Source organism: Megalops cyprinoides, chromosome 1 (assembly GCF_013368585.1).
Source record: "Megalops cyprinoides isolate fMegCyp1 chromosome 1, fMegCyp1.pri, whole genome shotgun sequence".
Classification (NCBI taxonomy): domain Eukaryota; kingdom Metazoa; phylum Chordata; class Actinopteri; order Elopiformes; family Megalopidae; genus Megalops; species Megalops cyprinoides.
Window position 1 is genome coordinate 71,796,998 of NC_050583.1, and position 17,836 is coordinate 71,814,833.

The window sequence follows — 17,836 nt, forward strand, 5'->3', positions numbered from 1 at the left end:
ATGTATTTTGATGTGTTTTGATGTATTTTAATTTTGTTTTAGTAATGATAACATTTATTCATTACTATACTGCAAATGTATGTGTATGTTAGAGAGGAAGACTGAACTTTATCCATCAGTAGTTTGTTGCATTGGAGCATGCTTCCATTTTTAGCCATTCTGTTTTTTCACTTAATTCAAATACATAATTCGTAATTACTGTGCAAAATAAAAGGAATTGATTTAAAGCCTCCTTATCTTTATGCAGATGTCAAGGTACACTGTTTGTCCAGGGAAGGGAGAATGGCTTTGGCCTGGCTGTGCAAGAGCCTTGGATTCAACATGCAACAGTGCGTGAAAACATCCTGTTTGGCAAGGACTTCAACTGCCACTTCTACCAATCTGTGATAGAGGCTTGTGCACTCACTGACGACCTCAACGTGAGTAGAGCGATCTTCATTTTCCAGTCACTCTGTGTCTTACTCTGTTTTCTCTCTTTTATCTTTTAGTGGTAATGCCATAGGGGCATTTGGTTTGAAATTTTTTTACACCTCAATACTGTTGAAACTATGGGGGTTCCTGAGTGGCTCAGTGAGTCTCAATTCTTGCTTCAAGTGCAGGCTGAGCCCTGTGGCCCAGGTTCTATCGCAGCCATGTCATTTGCTGACAATGACCAGGAGCCCACAGCAACAGAATAAGTTGGCTTCATTCTGCAGGGGTATGGCCAGGTGTGGCCAGGGGCCTGTCTGCTCCACTGCTCATCTGAAACCCCCGCTGATCGGTTCGGTGCCTGCAGATCTTCCTGGATAAAGCTGTGCATGAAGTGTCTTTCCTCTGACTCACATCTATGCAAGCTCAACATGTGGACTGCGGTGTATAAAGAAGCAGCAGGGAAATGACATGAGGAAACCATGTGTTTGGGCCACCCTCCTAGACTAACTGGAGGGGCTGCAGCAATGAGACCGGTGTATCTATGACACAATAGCTCATTCAAGAGTGGGAGAAAATTTGTAACATTGGGTGTTCCAAATTAAAAAAAAAAAGTTGGTTTTTGGTATCTGGGTAGAAAATATGATTTGAAGACTAATTGCAGGTCCGAGAGGGCTGTCCCATTCACTGTCCTGTATTCCAGCGTGAAGGTTTTGAACTTGATGCAAATGTTAACAGGAAGCCAATGAAGTGAGATGAGGAGGGGTTTAACTTGACCAGGTTGAGGTTGAGGTTGCAGACAAGTTGTGCAGCTGCACTGTGGATTAGTTGTAGGGGTTTGATGGCACAGGCAGGAAGAAAAAGAAAGAGACGTGAGTCCAGGCGTGAGAGGACCAGGGCCTGAACTCGGAGCTGTATAAAATACATAGTGAGGTAGGGAATGGATGTTGTACTAAAAGAATCTGTGCACCCGACTCACCACTGCAACCTGAGAGGAGAAGGACAGTTGGCTATCAAGTATTACGCAAAAGTTCTTGACAGAGCTATTAGTGAAAAGACTTGTAGAGTCTAGGCTGAGGGAGAGGTCTTGAAATGGGGAGGACCTTGATGTGAAGTAAAGCATCTCAGTCTTAGCCCAGTTGAGCTTTAGGCGGTGGTCCACCATCTGCTATGAAATGTCCTTCAGGGAAGCTGGGATGCGTGCAGAGACCAGTGTGTCAGCTGGCAGAAATGACAGGAAATGTTCAGTGTCATCAGCACAGAAGTGGTATGAAAAGTCATGGTACGAGATGACAGAGCCAAGAGATTTCACGTGAAGAGAAAAGAGGGGAGGGCCAAGTACAAAGCCTTGAGGGACACCTGTAGGCAGGCTGTGGGTTGTAGATAACCCAATGTTCCAGGACACCCTGAAAGAGCGTCCAGAGAGGTAGGATTGAGCCCAAAGAAGAGCAGTGTCAGCAATTCCTAACATAGCCAGAGCAGACAGAAGTAGAGTGCGGTTCACTGTATCAAAGGCTGCAGAAAGGTCCAGAAGAATTAAGACTGAGGAGTGGGAGGATGCTCTAGCAGGTTGAAGAGCTTCATTGATGATGAATATGGCAGTCTCTGTGGATTGACCAGCCCTGAAGCCAGACCAAAAAGGGTCAAGAAGATTGTTCAGGGAGAGAAAGGAGGACAGTTAGTAAGCCACAACACATTCAAGTGTTTTAGACAGAAAGGGATGGAGAGAGACCGGTTACTGGTTCTGGACAGCAGATGGGTCCAGAGTCCTGTTGTTCAGCATGGGTGTGACTCATGCCACCTTGAAGCCCGTGGGGAGTGACAAATTCATCAGATGGGAGATGAATGGTAGAAGGGTGGGAACGACAGTCTGCAGGAGAGGTGAGGGAATGGGATCCAGGGCACAGGTGGTAGCTCAGTGTGATGTAAGGAGATGAGCAACATCAACATTTGAAAGTGGAGAGAATTTAAAGAGAGGAGCAGTGGAGAGTGAGGGAGGAAAAAGAGGAAGACCTGAGAGATGAGGGCTGTGGGAGGACTGGAGGACTGGAGGGAGTTTCAGACATAATTTTCAGGTTCAAGTGATGTGCGAAGTCATACGCAGAGAGATCAGAGGGAGTGGGGGAGAGAGAGGATTGAGGAGGGAAGAGAAGGTGGAAAACAGTATGTGTGGGTTAGAAAGTATGTTTTGAAGTTTGAATTCATGAAAGGAAGCCTTAGCAGAAGTCACACTTGCAGAAAAGGCAGAGAGAAGTGCTTGTTAGTTCAGCAGATTTGCGGTGGAGCTGAATCCACTTTTATTCTGCAGCACAAAGCTTTGCCCTCTTCTCATGGGGTGAATCTGTTAGCCAAGGACACAGTGGAGTGGGTCATGCAGGCCTGGAAGTAAAAGGACAGAGAGAATCAAGGGAAGATGACAGAGAGGAGAGAAGGGTGGATGCAGCAGAATCAGTAGAAAGTTTAGTGAAAGAATCAAGAGATGAGAGAGGGACTGGGGCTGCTACTGTACCATCACCCCTACTACTTAAATACTACAGATATATTACATTTCATTCATTTAGCAGACAGTTTTGTCCAAAGCAACTTTCAGCACAAAAGAACAGAAGTATATCCATTCAAGTTGAATGGGCAACAGTGTGACCAGGCTAACAACACTCCCAGACCAGTGAATGTGAGCATAATACTATTCAAGCCCTACCATGGGTCAACTTGTACAATCTGACTAGACATGGAAAGCAAAGTATACTACCGTATCAGTCACTGAATCACAGAATCTTACTACCTGTAAAATAAACAGCAAGTACTACAAGTAGCATGTGTTAAGGTGGGGATTCACAGTTTTACATGACTTGTCAAGTAAAACGCGTTGTATTTCAGTCTTCTTGCGTCAAGAGGTCAACTAGATTTCAAGCCACTTATCAAACTGCTATCCATTGTGGTGTCTCATTTTTCTGAAATGATCATTTCAGCAGCTATGTTTGTCTTTTACAATCATGTGTTTTTGGAAAAAATTGCTAGTTTTAGAAAATTAGTGTCGTAACACTTTAGCCTGCATTTTTAATTTCAACAGTACGACACACACATCTTGCAGTTAAAAAAAAAAGAAGATGTAGATTAAGCATAGTTATCAACCCAAAAATATTGCTTCTGACTATACCAGCTTACAAATCTAATGCTGTTACATCCACCTAACTTGTGACACGCATACCAGTTGCATTCTGGGCATTCTGGACAGTTAGCTAGCTAGCACATTATAAAATATCTATGGCTCACAGTAAAGATAAACGTGCTAGAGATTGCAAAATATGTAAGGTGCCTAACAACTATAGCTGAAGCTGTAGAACCTTTTGGGGTTTTAAGGGACAACATTGATAAAGCTATTGAAAATTGAAACAAAATATTCCGGCAACATAGCTAACCTTTCAATACATCTACTGTGATGCCAAAGCATGGATGGTACTGGAGATACTGCCTCATATCTGCCTGCTCCAGAAATCAGCTCCAAACAACCAGCCTTATGATACAGTATTGTCCAAGCAGGCAGTGATTCAATGAAAAAAATGCTTTCCTAGGATGAAGGGGAAAAAAAGTGAAAGTGTAAGTGCAGCAGTTGCTGCCAAAGGCAGAGTGGGCAGAGATAACAACAAATGACTGGGCTGTCCTGCTTAACACAAGCATATACAAAATTGACCTCACATCATGTTAGAGCTAACCAGTGACATGGGTTACATGGAGAACATAGTGAAGATGATGGTGCTTGTTAAATTTGCTATCTGATGCACAAGAAAGACCAGGGAACTGTCTTTATGAATACCATTTTCCTAAACAAAACTGCTGCAATACGTAAGGATACAGTACATGACAACAGCTAACAACAGGTTAAATTAAGAGGATGATGGCAGATGGACCTGGAAAAATAGTACTTCACGTGTGGGATACTCCACACAGCCTCTACATTGCATCTGTGCTTCAGAGCATTGCAATTTATGAAGGAGGAAGTTTCTGCCATCATCTCAGCAGCTGGATAGATCATGGAGTCATTACAGAGAGGTGACTGTGTGCGTCTGTTGAACCCACAAAATTCTTTGTATCTGTACTTGAATCAATATGTAAGAAACTGGAAGTGTGTGTGTTTTCAGCTAGAAGTTGCCCATAAAACTGTTGTGAGAAAAACTTGTCCAAAAAAAAAATCAGTTTTACCCTTACATTTATATTGGAATATTGGATTTTTGGGCTTTCAAGGTATGAACTATGACGTGATTTATTTATTTAACTGTATTTATTCATGTTGCGAGCTGTGGAAGTGGATGAAAGTTGCCGTAACACTAATCGACCACAACCACAGCACAAAGACACAGTTTTGTACTCAGCGGTCTATAAAAAGTAAATTTGCGTTTATTAGTTACAGAACTTGAGGGTTTTCCTAATCTAACAATGTAAGTTTATTCTAAGCATTAGAATCTCCAAAACACAGGTTGCAAAGCCTCACTGGGCAGCCAGTGTAGCAGGTTCTGAGTCCACGCTGAAATCGGTCTACTCCTCTAAGTCAGGTGTCTCTCGATGTTAACCGAACAAAGGTGCTAACTACTGAACTGCCGGTTACAACCTGCGTGTAAACAAAGTCAGTAAGTGTCTTTTACAAAAAGTAAGTGATCTTACTAAAATTGAACGTAGTCACGTAGCTTTCAGTAGTATGTAATTACTAGTATGTAAATACGTCTTTTCAGTAGTATGTAAATACGTCTCTCCCTCGATGATAAAGTCCAGTTCTTCTATAGTCCCAGACTCCCGCATCATTTTAAAAACCGCTGCTCCACGATGTTCCTCAGTGCCTCCGGCTATGGCATCCTCTCGTCCAGTTGCTATGCGATGACAGCGGTGTCCGTGTCTCTATGCATTCTCCAAGTCGGTTCCTCCGCTACGGTTGTTGGTGCATCCTTCCCTACCGCATCCTCCGGTCAGGTTTCCCAGCAACGATGATGCCTCCTCACCTCCACCTGTATAGGGGAACACAAACAAAACACAGCAGCCGAGGGCCAAAAACCCAAAAACAGTACTACAGAGGGACGTAACAATTCATTACATAAAATATTTTAAAATTAATTTTGTTAGATAAAGCTTCTTTTTAATCTTCTGATAAAATTCCTGAAGAAAGTTAAGCATCAATGGTTCAGTTTAGAAATGAATTGTAGGTTAAATGAAGCATTGATACAATAGCCAGCTGGCTAGAAAATATCCTAAAAAATTAAGCACCAATGAGGAAGATTGAGGTGAGAATATAAATATCTAACCTTGTTGACTAATATAAAGTTAGCTAATCAATTTATCCAGTCAACTAAAAAATTAAGTGGTAGACTAATGTGTACATTATATTACATTACATTATTGTTTTTAGCAGATGCTCTTCTGCAGAGCGACTTACACAGTGCTTCTGATAAAGTGGCACAACACTAACCAAACATGAGCAAGCGTCAGTGCCAAACATAGTGCTGAAATCAAAAATGTGTACCTAATTTTACATGTAAGTACAAAGCAATATGTACAATTTAAGGATTATACAATTCCAATTATAATGCTAACAGATACCATATGCATGTAGGTAAACCACTATGCCCATATACTGAAAGCTATAGTTGGCAAGAGTGCATCTTATCTGGTAAGCATCAGCAGCAGTATTGAATACGACAGTTTAGCAAAAAAGAATCATTAGTGTCGCAATCGGAATTTTGATCAATAGTTTTGCATATATATAGTATTGCGTTGTGTGTTTTGAGGCAGTCCATGATAACTGGCATGTCCACCCATTTATGGCTGCACTACCAAAACTCACCTTTTTCCTCACCTTGATTACAATAACTTGACTATGTCTTATGTTTCTAATGTTTCTTCACTGCTAAATAGATAAACAAACACATTCTCTGAACCTATATACTGTGTGCAATAACTGTCATACATGTGCTGTGTTTATGCAACATAAATGTGTTTTCCACCCAAGAGGACTGGGCCAGAAAGTGTCTGATATTGTATGAAATAATCAAACTGATTACAAGTAATATCTGCCTGCAGATTTTACCAATGGGTGATGGGACTGAGGTGGGAGAGAATGGAGTGACACTAAGTGGAGGACAGAAGGCTCGTCTTGCCCTGGCACGGGCTATTTACATGGTAAGTGCTGCACTCTCATATTATAGAATTGTCCCAAATGTATCTCCCATCTTCTTAAATACCAATGTAAAGGGTCACACATTCTTATGTAAACTATTAATCACTGATAATGTTTCTTCCCACATTAGTACAAGCAACACATTTTTTTATTCCATCATAGGAGAAGGATATTTATCTTCTTGATGATCCTCTGGCTTCAGTGGATGCTGATGTTGCCCATCACCTTCTTGAGAAATGCATCATGGGGATCCTCAGGGACAAAACCCGAATCATTTGCACCCACCGTTTAGAGTTTATGGACAAAGCTGATACAATGATCCTTATGAATGATGGAACAGTTGTCAAAACAGGTATAACGTCCTTGTATTTCTTTTTGTGTGTGTATATATATAAAGAAATACATACATATAAGAATACATATATTCTTATATGTATGTATTTATTTATAATTATAAGAATTATAAGAATGTTAATTATAAGAATATCCCGTTTTGCTATATTTTTATGTAAGCCTATGCATTGGTGTATGGTCATGATCTGCGATGGACCTGTCCTTTTCAATGAAAAGGAAACCACTGCATGCTTAATATGCATGCTGGTGTGGTTTTTGAGATCTTTGTCTTCAAATTTTTGAATTTTGTGTCTTGCAGGGATAGTTGGTCTGGTGTGCCCAAATGTACATGTGTTTGTATGCCTGGTTGTGTACAGGAGTATATTCTGGAGTATAGATATGCTTACAGTGTGGAAAGAAACACTTAGTTTTATGCTGTATTTCAGGCTGAATTTAAGCCTGAAACAAACATATTTTATTTTCACTGGATATGGTAGCTTTGTGTAGAAAATGCCTGATTTGCTTTGCTACATTTAGGTACTTATTAATTCTCTTCTAATTTGTTCAATCTCTATCTCTAATAGTTTTCTCCTTACTCAATTGCTATTGCTCCATCTTCTATGTCTTCTGCTTCTGAAACACCCATGTGTTGTAGGTTTTTCCTTCATTTTAAGGGTTGGCAATGTTGCAGTCAGTGTTTACTAATGATGTACATTCTTGGGTATTGTCGAGATACAGTAAATGCCATTTATTGTTGTTTTTGCTAGTTTTAAGTCTGTAATTTTGTTGTCCTGAACAATGACAATATCTCTTATCTTAAAAACTACTGCATAACAACACAACATTTTCAGCTCTATCCAGTTAAATTCTGTAATTCTGTTATGGTATTCTTCAAGCTAGTCATGTATCTAAACATAAAAATATTCAACATGTTTAAAATATCCTTATAAACGAATCCTCTTTTCTTGAATAACTCTTCAATCCATAATTACAAAATAAAAAGATAATAAAAAATTATAAAGAAATGATGTATAATATCTCTAACAAAAATATCTGTTTACTAAAAGAGAATCATCCAATAAACTCAGAACATCTGAAACAAAATGGTAGATGGGTCAATAAGATCTACTTTTCATTATTCAAATGGAGAGGAGTAACTTCTGCTCCATAAGCACATGCCTTTTCAGATGATACAATGGACTGTTTGTGATTTGTGGTATTCTCCGTAGACAGCAGTTCATAATATTGAATCAATGTGTTTCAAGCAGACAAAACTTGATCAACACAATAATCTTTGGTGGAGACTTACCAAAGCTTTGGATCCACCTCATGACGCTTACAGTTCAAAGTTAAATAATCCATCCAAATCCTCTAATGAATTAAACTGTAGTGAGGGGCCGTGGAGGCTGTCCCCACTTAACAAATTTGGGAAAAAAGTGACAAATGTAGCTCACTCACTAAGTTCAACTAAGTTCAAGACATAATAGTAAAACATTGTTTTAAGATATTATTTTTAAATGTTACGTGTTCTCCTGGCATGTTAAATTTTAGGAACAGAATTTACTTCAGTTCTGTAAACATCTCTCATCTGGAGAAAAGCAAGACGCGTGATGAGACAGACGATGTGTGCGTAGTATCAGGTAATAGGAACACAGCTATGCAGTGCCCTCAGATGGCTCTGGATTTACCTGATTCAGCCCCTTCTAGTGGTTTTTGTACCAAGTGCTTTGTGCCACTGTCAGGTGGTTTGTCCCTACTCCATTCAACAAGGCTGGCTGGCCCAAGTCCCTAACACTTCAGTCAATTTGGTCATTAACACCACCATGCTCTGGTGAGTTTTATTCGTCAATCTGATTGATATGTGAAAATCTGTAATGCTAGCAAACAAATCAATGTACAGTACATTTAGTCAGCCATAATATGGATGACATAGCTACATGTCCAGTTTTCTTTAATCATGTCTGCAGTTGAAATTTTATTCTAGTGCAGAAACTTGACATCTTGCTTATGTGAATCAGCAATGCGAGCAGCAATTTAAAGACAAATATGCACACAGAAAACAAACTGAATCGCTGCTCACATGCTAACCAGTAAAGAACAAATCTGTCCCAAAGTGAAAGAAAATTAATACTGCAGCTGTGATGACAGAGACATGCAATACAATAATCATCTGAGTTGAAAACAGGTTTGCTAGCTATGAATGTTGTGTTCCTTTTCCCTACATTTGTTAACAGTATGTGCTGCCAAAAAATACTGCAGCATTATTTTTCAGTTACAGAAAGCGTAATGCCACTGATCTTTTAGTTAGGGAGGTAGAGAAGTTCTGCATGCTCATTGTATTGTACTTTGTAGGGACCCCAGATGAAATTCTCCCTATGGTGGAAGCAGTACCCAAGAACAGGAAGAATGACAACAACAGGAAAGAGAAAGGTATAAATATCTTTTGTGCTAGAAGTCTCTCTGGATATGTGCGTCTGCTTAATTGCATGTAATGTAATGTAATCATTTGAAGTAGTTTTAGCGTTTGTACCCCTTGTACAAGGCATCAGTATAGGACTGGTGGCTGTCTACATCGTAAATTAGGTTGAAATGTTTACACTTTAATGTCAGAGAACATGATTTTAATATAAGCATTGCAAGCACAGTTAATTGCATTGGTAACACTGAGGAATTGGGAGCCCCATTGCTTATCTGAAAGTAGCTTGTGGAATCTTTGACCCACATACAGAAGTAACTTTCTAAATAATCCACCATTACAAATGATACACTATAAATAAATATTGCCACTACTAAAATAATTATAATTCTAATAATTCATTAATTTATGTACGTATTATTCAATTATAACGCATTTTCATGCATCTGAAAAACATTTTATTGTGAGAGGGAGGTGACCGACCTCATTACCACTAGTGTGAGGCAGAACAAGGGGTTGTCAGTGCTCCGCCCCCTTAGCTGTGGTGTTTTTTTGTTTTTCCTGTCCATGTGCTTTTGTTTTCCTTGTGTTCTAGCCCTACCCCGCTCCCCGCCCAATCTCCCACCACTTGATTGCCTGCACACCTGCTTCCCATTCCCTCGTTAGCCCTGCTCTATATCTTCCCCATGTGTCCCTGTCCTTGTGCTAGTTCGTAGCAGCGTGTGTTCACCTGTTTCGTCCCCGCCATTTTTCATCTGTGCGCTATTCTCGTTTTCTGACCTGTTTGTTGTTCAACCTGATTCCTGCCTGCCTTTCTGCCCTGATCGCCCGATTGTTCTGCCTGCCCGGTGTTCGACCCTACCTGCTCCTGTTTCCCTGTACCTGGATTACCCTCGGACTGCCTCTTTGGTTTTGACCCTGCTTGTTTTTTCGTTTTACGATCCTACCTGGATTAATAAAGTGCCTGGCATTCGACGCTCCTGTGGTCTGCAACTGAGTGTTTGCCTGAACCGTGACAGGGGTTTATTTAGCTGATCAGACTTTGGGGTGATGACATTGGCCAGTCTGAGTAAACCAGATTGGGAATTTTGCCAGGAGACAGGGAATTCCAGGGAATATTTTTGAATATATCAGCCACAGGAGCTTTAGTGTTGTGAGTCAGGACCTTAGTTTAGCAGCACCCTGGCTGCCCCATCACTGCAGTCATGTTTTTCTTGTTGGTCCAGAGGAAAATTGTGCTTATCCATATAGTAATCAATTGGAGCCCCATCTAAATAGGCAAATTACAGTATGTAAACAGTACTTTCTGAAAGACTCAAAGGACACTACTTTGAGGTCAAAAAAGAGTGCAGTTATCAGTTGTTAGATGCTAATATAAAATTGCTATTTTCAGACAGCGCTTAATGCAGATAGCTATTTCAGTCGTTTATGTTGATGCTGTAGCTACAAAATATATGGTAGAACAATTCATACATCCTTGTGGAATGATTTTATTCATTTTGTTTTTCTGGTTGGGCTGTTAATAGTATGACTCATACCTACAATCATTGTAGAATTGGTACTAGCATAATGTATCAAAAGTAGGTAATGAAAGTATTAAGTATTAAAATGATAAATATCAATACATATAATGGCATTAACAGAATGAAGAAGATGATAATAATGAGAATCATTAGGATAATTGTTATGTTTTATGAAGTACATATTTATTTAAAAATCATGTCCCTTTATGCAGAAATCCTTTGTGCTGCACATATCCATATTTCAGGAGTGTATGAATGAGATGTGGAATCCAAAGAATTCTAGCTTCCTGTAACCAACAAAGGTGGGAGTTTGTCAACATAAATCCCACATTTTTAGAACAAATGTTGGAGTACATTTTTGTTTATTGCTTAATGTTTTGATTGAATCCCACATCCATTATATAGTGGTATATTTTAGAATCAAGTTAGCAGCATATCTTGATACAGCTTTCTCTCACATTCTGCATACCAACTAAGCATGAAAGAAGATGACATAATGTACTCCTTAAATCAAGAAAATTTCTGCCACCATTCCACTACTGTTAATTTATTACTAAAGTCTTATTTGCTTGCCTTTGTGAATCAGATGGGCTGGTGAACAACCAGGAGCAACCCCTGGAGCAGGGCCCTCTCGTGAAGTATACAGTGGGGGGAGAACAGAAGCAGATGGGTGTGGTGGCCTGGAGGGTATATCAGTCATACTTGCTGGCAGTGGGTAGCTGCTTGACCTTTACCATTTTCCTCACACTGCTTCTCATGCAAGGTATCTAACAGCTCCATAATTAACATCTGGTTTGCAAATTAGTATAAGCTTCATGGTTCAAGCTGGGGAAAAGCTACAGTCCCAAAAGCATTCAAATCAGAGCTAGTTTCTCCTGTCATTTTAAAATCACAGCTATTTTTGACCTATACTGGTGTGTGCCTGTTGTGCTTTCACTCCATTTAATGTCCTATACCTGATACACATGCATTCTAACTAACTTGTTAATATATGTTGTATTGCTTCTGTTTAATGATGTTACATCTCCCCTCAGCCTCAAAGAACATCTCGGACTGGTGGTTGTCTCATTGGATCTCACACCTGAAGAGTGATTACAATGCCTCCCTCAGTGTCCTCTTAAACAGAGACTTTTCATACATGCTGCTTTTTTTTCCAAGAAGTTTGATGTGAGTTTGAGAACTCAAGCTATTGGCTCATACACCAGCTCAACACCAAACTGCAGGGCTGTGCCTCACTAAAATTTACTGAATTCTGAAAATTCTTTAGTTACAATCCAACAACATGTCTTTGACTTTGGACACATTTTTCAGCTCTGTGACTTAATCTGCTTTGAAAAAATAAAACAGGGTTCTGTCAAAACTGCCATGTCATTAAAAGTGCAAATCAAAAAAAAAAAAAACTCCATCAGCTTATCCTGATGTTTATCCTTCATTTATCTCTGCAAGTGAGATTTGCCAGTTTGTTTACAATGGAAGGCTTTTGAATATCTGTGAGGACAGTTTGTTGTTATTAGAGAGAGTTGTACAGTATGAGTTATCGTAATAGAAACTCCTACTCAATTGTTGTTTCAAAAAACTTTTACAATTTGTTGTTATTGTGATGAATTCCTCTGACATGTAATTCAGTGGGCACAACTGTAAGGACAGAAAGTTGGACTTTATTAAAATTGTGCAACCCCACATCAATTAAGCATGTGGTGTGATAAGAACTGCACTTACCTGAAAGTAACAGGGCCACTGAGACTAGGAAAACAAAGGGGCATCTTGACAATGACAACTCTTCCGTGACATGGGGTAAAACATAAAACTTTATGTGAGTACACATGGAGAAGAATGGGAAATAACAAAACCACCCTAAAACAATAAAACAAGCAAACCCATCCCCACAATATTCCCATGTAACACAAAAATACAACATAACTGTGCAAAGGCTCATAGGAGTAGCCAGTCCAGTGTGGAAGTGGTGCCGAGGCAGGGACATCACAATATGCAGTTTATTGCAGTTCATCTCTTACACCTTTTTCGTTTTTGAACAGTTAATGTAAAGCTTGACTCGGAAAGCTCTGTGATGAATCTTGAATCTTGAATCTTGAATCTTGAACACTTAATGTAGATTAATCTGAGCACCTGTAGTGCTGCTGCTATTTTGCTATATTCAAATTAAGATCGAGTCCAGGAAACTGGAGGAAAATAATACCATATTTCTGATACTCGATTGCTACAATATTATCACGAAAATAACATAAAATGACATGATTGAACAGACATTGGCCCATGTCATTCATAGATGACTTGCATTGTTTTGTAGTTAAAGGGTTTTGCTTTAATAACTACTTTTAAGTAATGAATACTTCTACATGAGTTGATGTCTTGCAATTCATTATTGCATCAAATTATTTGTCTACTAATTGTACTCCCAAAATATTTAAGACAAAAGAGAAAAACTTAGTTTTTTAAAAAAAAAAATCTTTGCTCTTATAATATTGCATAAATCAGGTATTACATGCCAGTCCTTAATGAGTGCCATTGTTTGTTCTGAAGCTTTTTGTTGTGAATTTATGGTACATTGTGGGATTTTAAAGTTGAAACAGGAAGCAAAAAGGTTTTTTGGACAGACACTGTCACTTAAAATTCTCTTAATTTCAGGCCACATGCCTTTCCTGCTTCATAGATTTTCAGCCCTTTTTGAACTTAAGGCTAACTCTCAAGAGCATTGAGAGTGAGCCTGATTTGACTGAATATGACTGTTTTATATTGAATTGCATTTTTGCTTCAGATGGATTGGCAGTTATGGTTGAATCCAGGTGTATATTCTAGCCAAACACATTTTACCAGTATCCCATTATTATCTGGTTTGTTTGTCTGCCATTCCTGTATCTCACAGGTACCCAGTCATTGAAACTGCCTCCAAAGCCAATATCACTTCTGAGATGAAGTTCTACTTGATAGTCTATGGTTCCATTGCAGCAGCTAACTCACTTCTAACTGCTGTCCGGGCATTCCTCTTTGCCCATGGAGCCATATGTGCTGCCACCATAATCCACAACAGACTGCTGAAGAGAGTGCTCAAGGTATGAGGAAACCAAATACCCCTAGCTGTATTTTTGTCAACAACTTCAGAAGTAAAGTATGCTTCAGTAAAGCATCCATCTGTATAAATGGATGATATAAGGTGTGTAAGTTGGGCCGCAGTGTAGCATAGTGGTTAAGGAGCAGGACTTGTAATCGAAAGATTGCCGGTTCGATCCCCGCTGGGACACTGCTGCTGTACCCTTGGGCAAGGTCCTTAACCCACAATTGCCTCAGTAAATATCCAGCTGTATAAATAGATAACATTGTAAAGAACTGTAACCTATGTAAGTCGCTTTGGATAAAAGCGTCTGCTAAATGAATAAATGTAAATGTAAGTTCCTGTGGATAAGCATGTCAGGTAAGCAAAATTGTAATACAGTGACAGGGTACTCAAGAGTAGATTTAGGTAACAGTAACACATACTGTAAGTAGAATGCTATGTTTTTTACCATGTTCTGGGATCTCTAGCCTTGTTATTGTTACTCTGATCATTACACTTTTCCAAAGAGCACTGTTATGACACTACAATTAAAGACACACTTGTGTACATAATTGTTCAGAATTTTTATGTGAACTTTCACATTTCAGCATTTACAAAAACATTTCTGGGAAAAAAACAGAATCAAATCAATATAGCTGCATCATGTAGGTATGAGGGTAAATTAGATAGCTACCTAAAATAATCAAAATATATCTCACTTTCTTTCCCACTCAGGCAACAGTGACCTTCTTTGACACCACCCCTTTTGGACGAATTTTAAACCGCTTCTCTTCGGACCTGTACAGTGTGGATGACACGCTGCCCTTTATCCTTAATATCCTGTTAGCTAACATCTTCAGCCTACTGGGCATGTTGGTGGTGATGAGCTATGGCCTGCCCTGGATCCTGCTGCTGCTACCATTGTTGGGGATAGTGTACTACTACATACAGCATTTCTACCGCCACACATCCCGCGAGCTGAAGCGCCTTTACAGTCTTACTCTCTCACCTATGTACACCCACTTCTCTGAGACTTTGACAGGCATCTGCACTATCCGAGCCAGCTGCAACACCTCCAGGTCAGAAACTGATGCACATCGGTTCCATTGCTGAAAAAAGGATTGGACTGTAGTAATCTGGAGTGGACAACAGTTTGGCATAGTAGTTTAAGGAACTTAGTTTAGGAAAGATTCTTGACTTGTACCTTAAATGAGGAATGGGAGGGTCAAATGAGGTAAAAGATTACAAAATGAGAAAAATGCAATCATTTTGCATATTTTCCCATTTTCATTATTCTTTTACTATTTTACATTCCTAATCCTTGTTTGTGGTTTCTGTTCCTCTTTTTGCATTACCAGTCAAATCTGTGATTGAAGTTAAAAATGTCAGTTTATTGTTGATATTGGGATTATGAGCCATTATTGCCTCACGAGTGGCAGAGTGTTGAAGTGACATGTTTATTGCTATCCCCTTACATAGCCGCATTTATGGTTTACTACTTATAGTAAACCATGTATAATGTACAATCTGTTCAAGATTTTATTTTGGCTTTTTGATATTAGACTTCCCAATCAAATGTACTTTTCTCATTTAACTTTCCATTTATTTATTTTTACTCATTCATCAAACAAATAGACTAAAATGTACAATAAAATTTTGACTAGGGCTATTAAATGATTAAAAGGTGTAATTGCAGTTAATTGTGCATGACAATTTGTAAATTGCATACAAAGTACATACAAAGTAAATACAAAACAACGAAATTGTGTGTTTCTGACAGTTGTTTAATACTTGTAATACTTGTTTAATAATAATGTTTTTGCATGTCAAGGCCAATGTCTTTTTTAAGACATTTGAAAAGCTTTCATATATCAATTATTTGCAGTGAAGAGGAAGTCTTTGCTTAGGCTGAAAGTAAATTGATAACTGAACTGATAATTGAAAAAAGATTCTCCAAACCCAATTAGATATGAGAGACATATATTTGCAAATGTTATCGTTTTTTTTTTTTAAAAAAGTCACAAGCACAATGAAAATAAAGTGGAGCTCTAAATCATAGTTGGAACCAATTCCATGAATTCAAAAATTGAATAGGAATTTTAGAATTGAGCAGTTTTTAATGCATTGCAAATAATTAGGAACACCCTACATTATAAATATTCATGATGTCAATTTTCACTAGCACTCTTCTCATTTAAAAATGTGTTAGTTTTTTGCTCACATCATAAGCAACATCAAAAGGTTTGAGCAGAATGTGAGTTTTATTAGCTGAGTTTTTAAATAAAGTGACTGTAAGGGTTAAACAATGCTGAAGTGGGAGAAATCTGCACATGACAATTCATCTGTATTTTGAAATGTCTGTACTCCTTTCTACCTATGATCCCCACAAGAGAGCAACATTGTTTTCAAGAGTAACAAAGTGTACTTTAACAAATCCCAAGTGTACTTTAAAACTTATGGTGCAGCCCTCTTTTGATACAGAGCACTTGGTTCCTTTTGTTACTTGTCCAACAGTAGTGTTGTTTTGGTTACAGGTTTGAGGAGGAGAATGAGAGACGTCTAGAGACTAACCAACAGTGTTTATTTGCCAGCAATGCGGCCATGCAGTGGCTTGACATCCGATTACAAATGATTGGTGTTGCCATGGTGGCAGCCGTTGGTGTGATTGCCATCGTCCAACATCAGACAAAATCAGTTGACCCAGGTGAGTGCTGAATGTCTGGATGGGATGACCACGGAAATCAAGTATTATTGTATCTGAAATCATAGTGTCTTTGGCACAGATATAGTTTGGATCAAATAATCTTTAGGAAATAAATATCAGCTTAATGAAACATCAGTTGATTTAGTGGTTGTAGTTTAAGGTTGTATTGTAACTTTTGTTTTATTTTTTTTTAAAGTAATAATGAATGTCATGATACAAAAGAAACATCTGGTACATGTGACCATGTCATTGTAATGGCAACTGAAAGATTTGTTATGGGTTCTTCAGGTCTCTTGGCTTTTGTTTGTGAGCTGCTTATTTGAGTTTGAACAGTGAATATTCAAATGAATTGAGGTCTGGTGATTAAAATGTTCATTGGAGAATATTTATTTTTTGCTGATTTAACCATTTCATTGTATATTTCGATGAATACTTCATCATATTATCATGCTGGAATGTCCATTTTCAGCCAAGTATGAGCGACTTGGTAGGTTGATCCAGGGTTTTCACCAAAATGTCTTATTATGCATTGTAGTTTTTAACAAAGGCTTCAGAACCTGTAGATGTGAAACAACCCCAAATCATAGTAAACACCCTACTATATTTCACAGTGGGCATGGGTTCTTTTTCAACACATGCCTCACCTTTTAATGCCAAATATAAAGGTAATCAGCATGTCCATAAAGCTCAATTTTCATTTCATCTGACCCTGAGACATACTTCCAATTGTTATTCAGATGCAATTCGGTAAAATCAAGTTCAAAAGATTTCTTCTTTGCTACTTGTCCATGATTCCAGCCATGGAAAAGACTGAATGTGTCTTTGTTGTGTGTGTGTGTTCTCCAACAGGCCTTATTGGTCTTTCTCTGTCATATGCATTGTCAATCACCAGCCTTCTGTCGGGGCTTATCTTCAGCTTTACTCAGACAGAGACACAGATGATTTCTGTGGAGCGGACTGAAGAGTACTCCACTGAAATCCCAGTTGAAACGCAACATGGTATCCTAGAGGTGAGGGGTCACTAGAGAACTTAGCTGCTCTTGCTTTGACAGTGCGACGGGCGGCAGTGTAGCATAGTGGTTAAGGAGCAGGACTCGTAACCGAAAGGTTGCAGGTTCGATCCCCGCTGGGACACTGCTGCTGTACCCTTGGGCAAGGTACTTAACCCACAATTGCCTCAGTAAATATCCAGCTGTATAAATGGATAACATTGTTAAAAAAAAAAAAAAAAAAAAAA

At 38.8% G+C, this 17,836-nt stretch overlaps 1 protein-coding gene across 3 annotated transcripts in view; it reads left to right on the forward strand.

The window, feature by feature from the left end:
- abcc10 (ATP-binding cassette, sub-family C (CFTR/MRP), member 10) overlaps positions 1 to 17,836 on the forward strand; it is a 72,638-nt gene that overhangs the window by 41,314 nt on the left and 13,488 nt on the right. For all 3 annotated transcript variants that reach the window (XM_036532975.1, XM_036534547.1, XM_036533805.1), the window contains 10 exons: positions 248 to 419; positions 6,475 to 6,573; positions 6,734 to 6,923; positions 9,257 to 9,334; positions 11,430 to 11,606; positions 11,878 to 12,010; positions 13,728 to 13,914; positions 14,631 to 14,974; positions 16,430 to 16,599; positions 17,449 to 17,609. In XM_036532975.1, the coding sequence (XP_036388868.1) occupies positions 248 to 419; positions 6,475 to 6,573; positions 6,734 to 6,923; positions 9,257 to 9,334; positions 11,430 to 11,606; positions 11,878 to 12,010; positions 13,728 to 13,914; positions 14,631 to 14,974; positions 16,430 to 16,599; positions 17,449 to 17,609 (1,711 nt within the window). The remainder of the gene's footprint in view (positions 1 to 247; positions 420 to 6,474; positions 6,574 to 6,733; positions 6,924 to 9,256; positions 9,335 to 11,429; positions 11,607 to 11,877; positions 12,011 to 13,727; positions 13,915 to 14,630; positions 14,975 to 16,429; positions 16,600 to 17,448; positions 17,610 to 17,836) is intronic.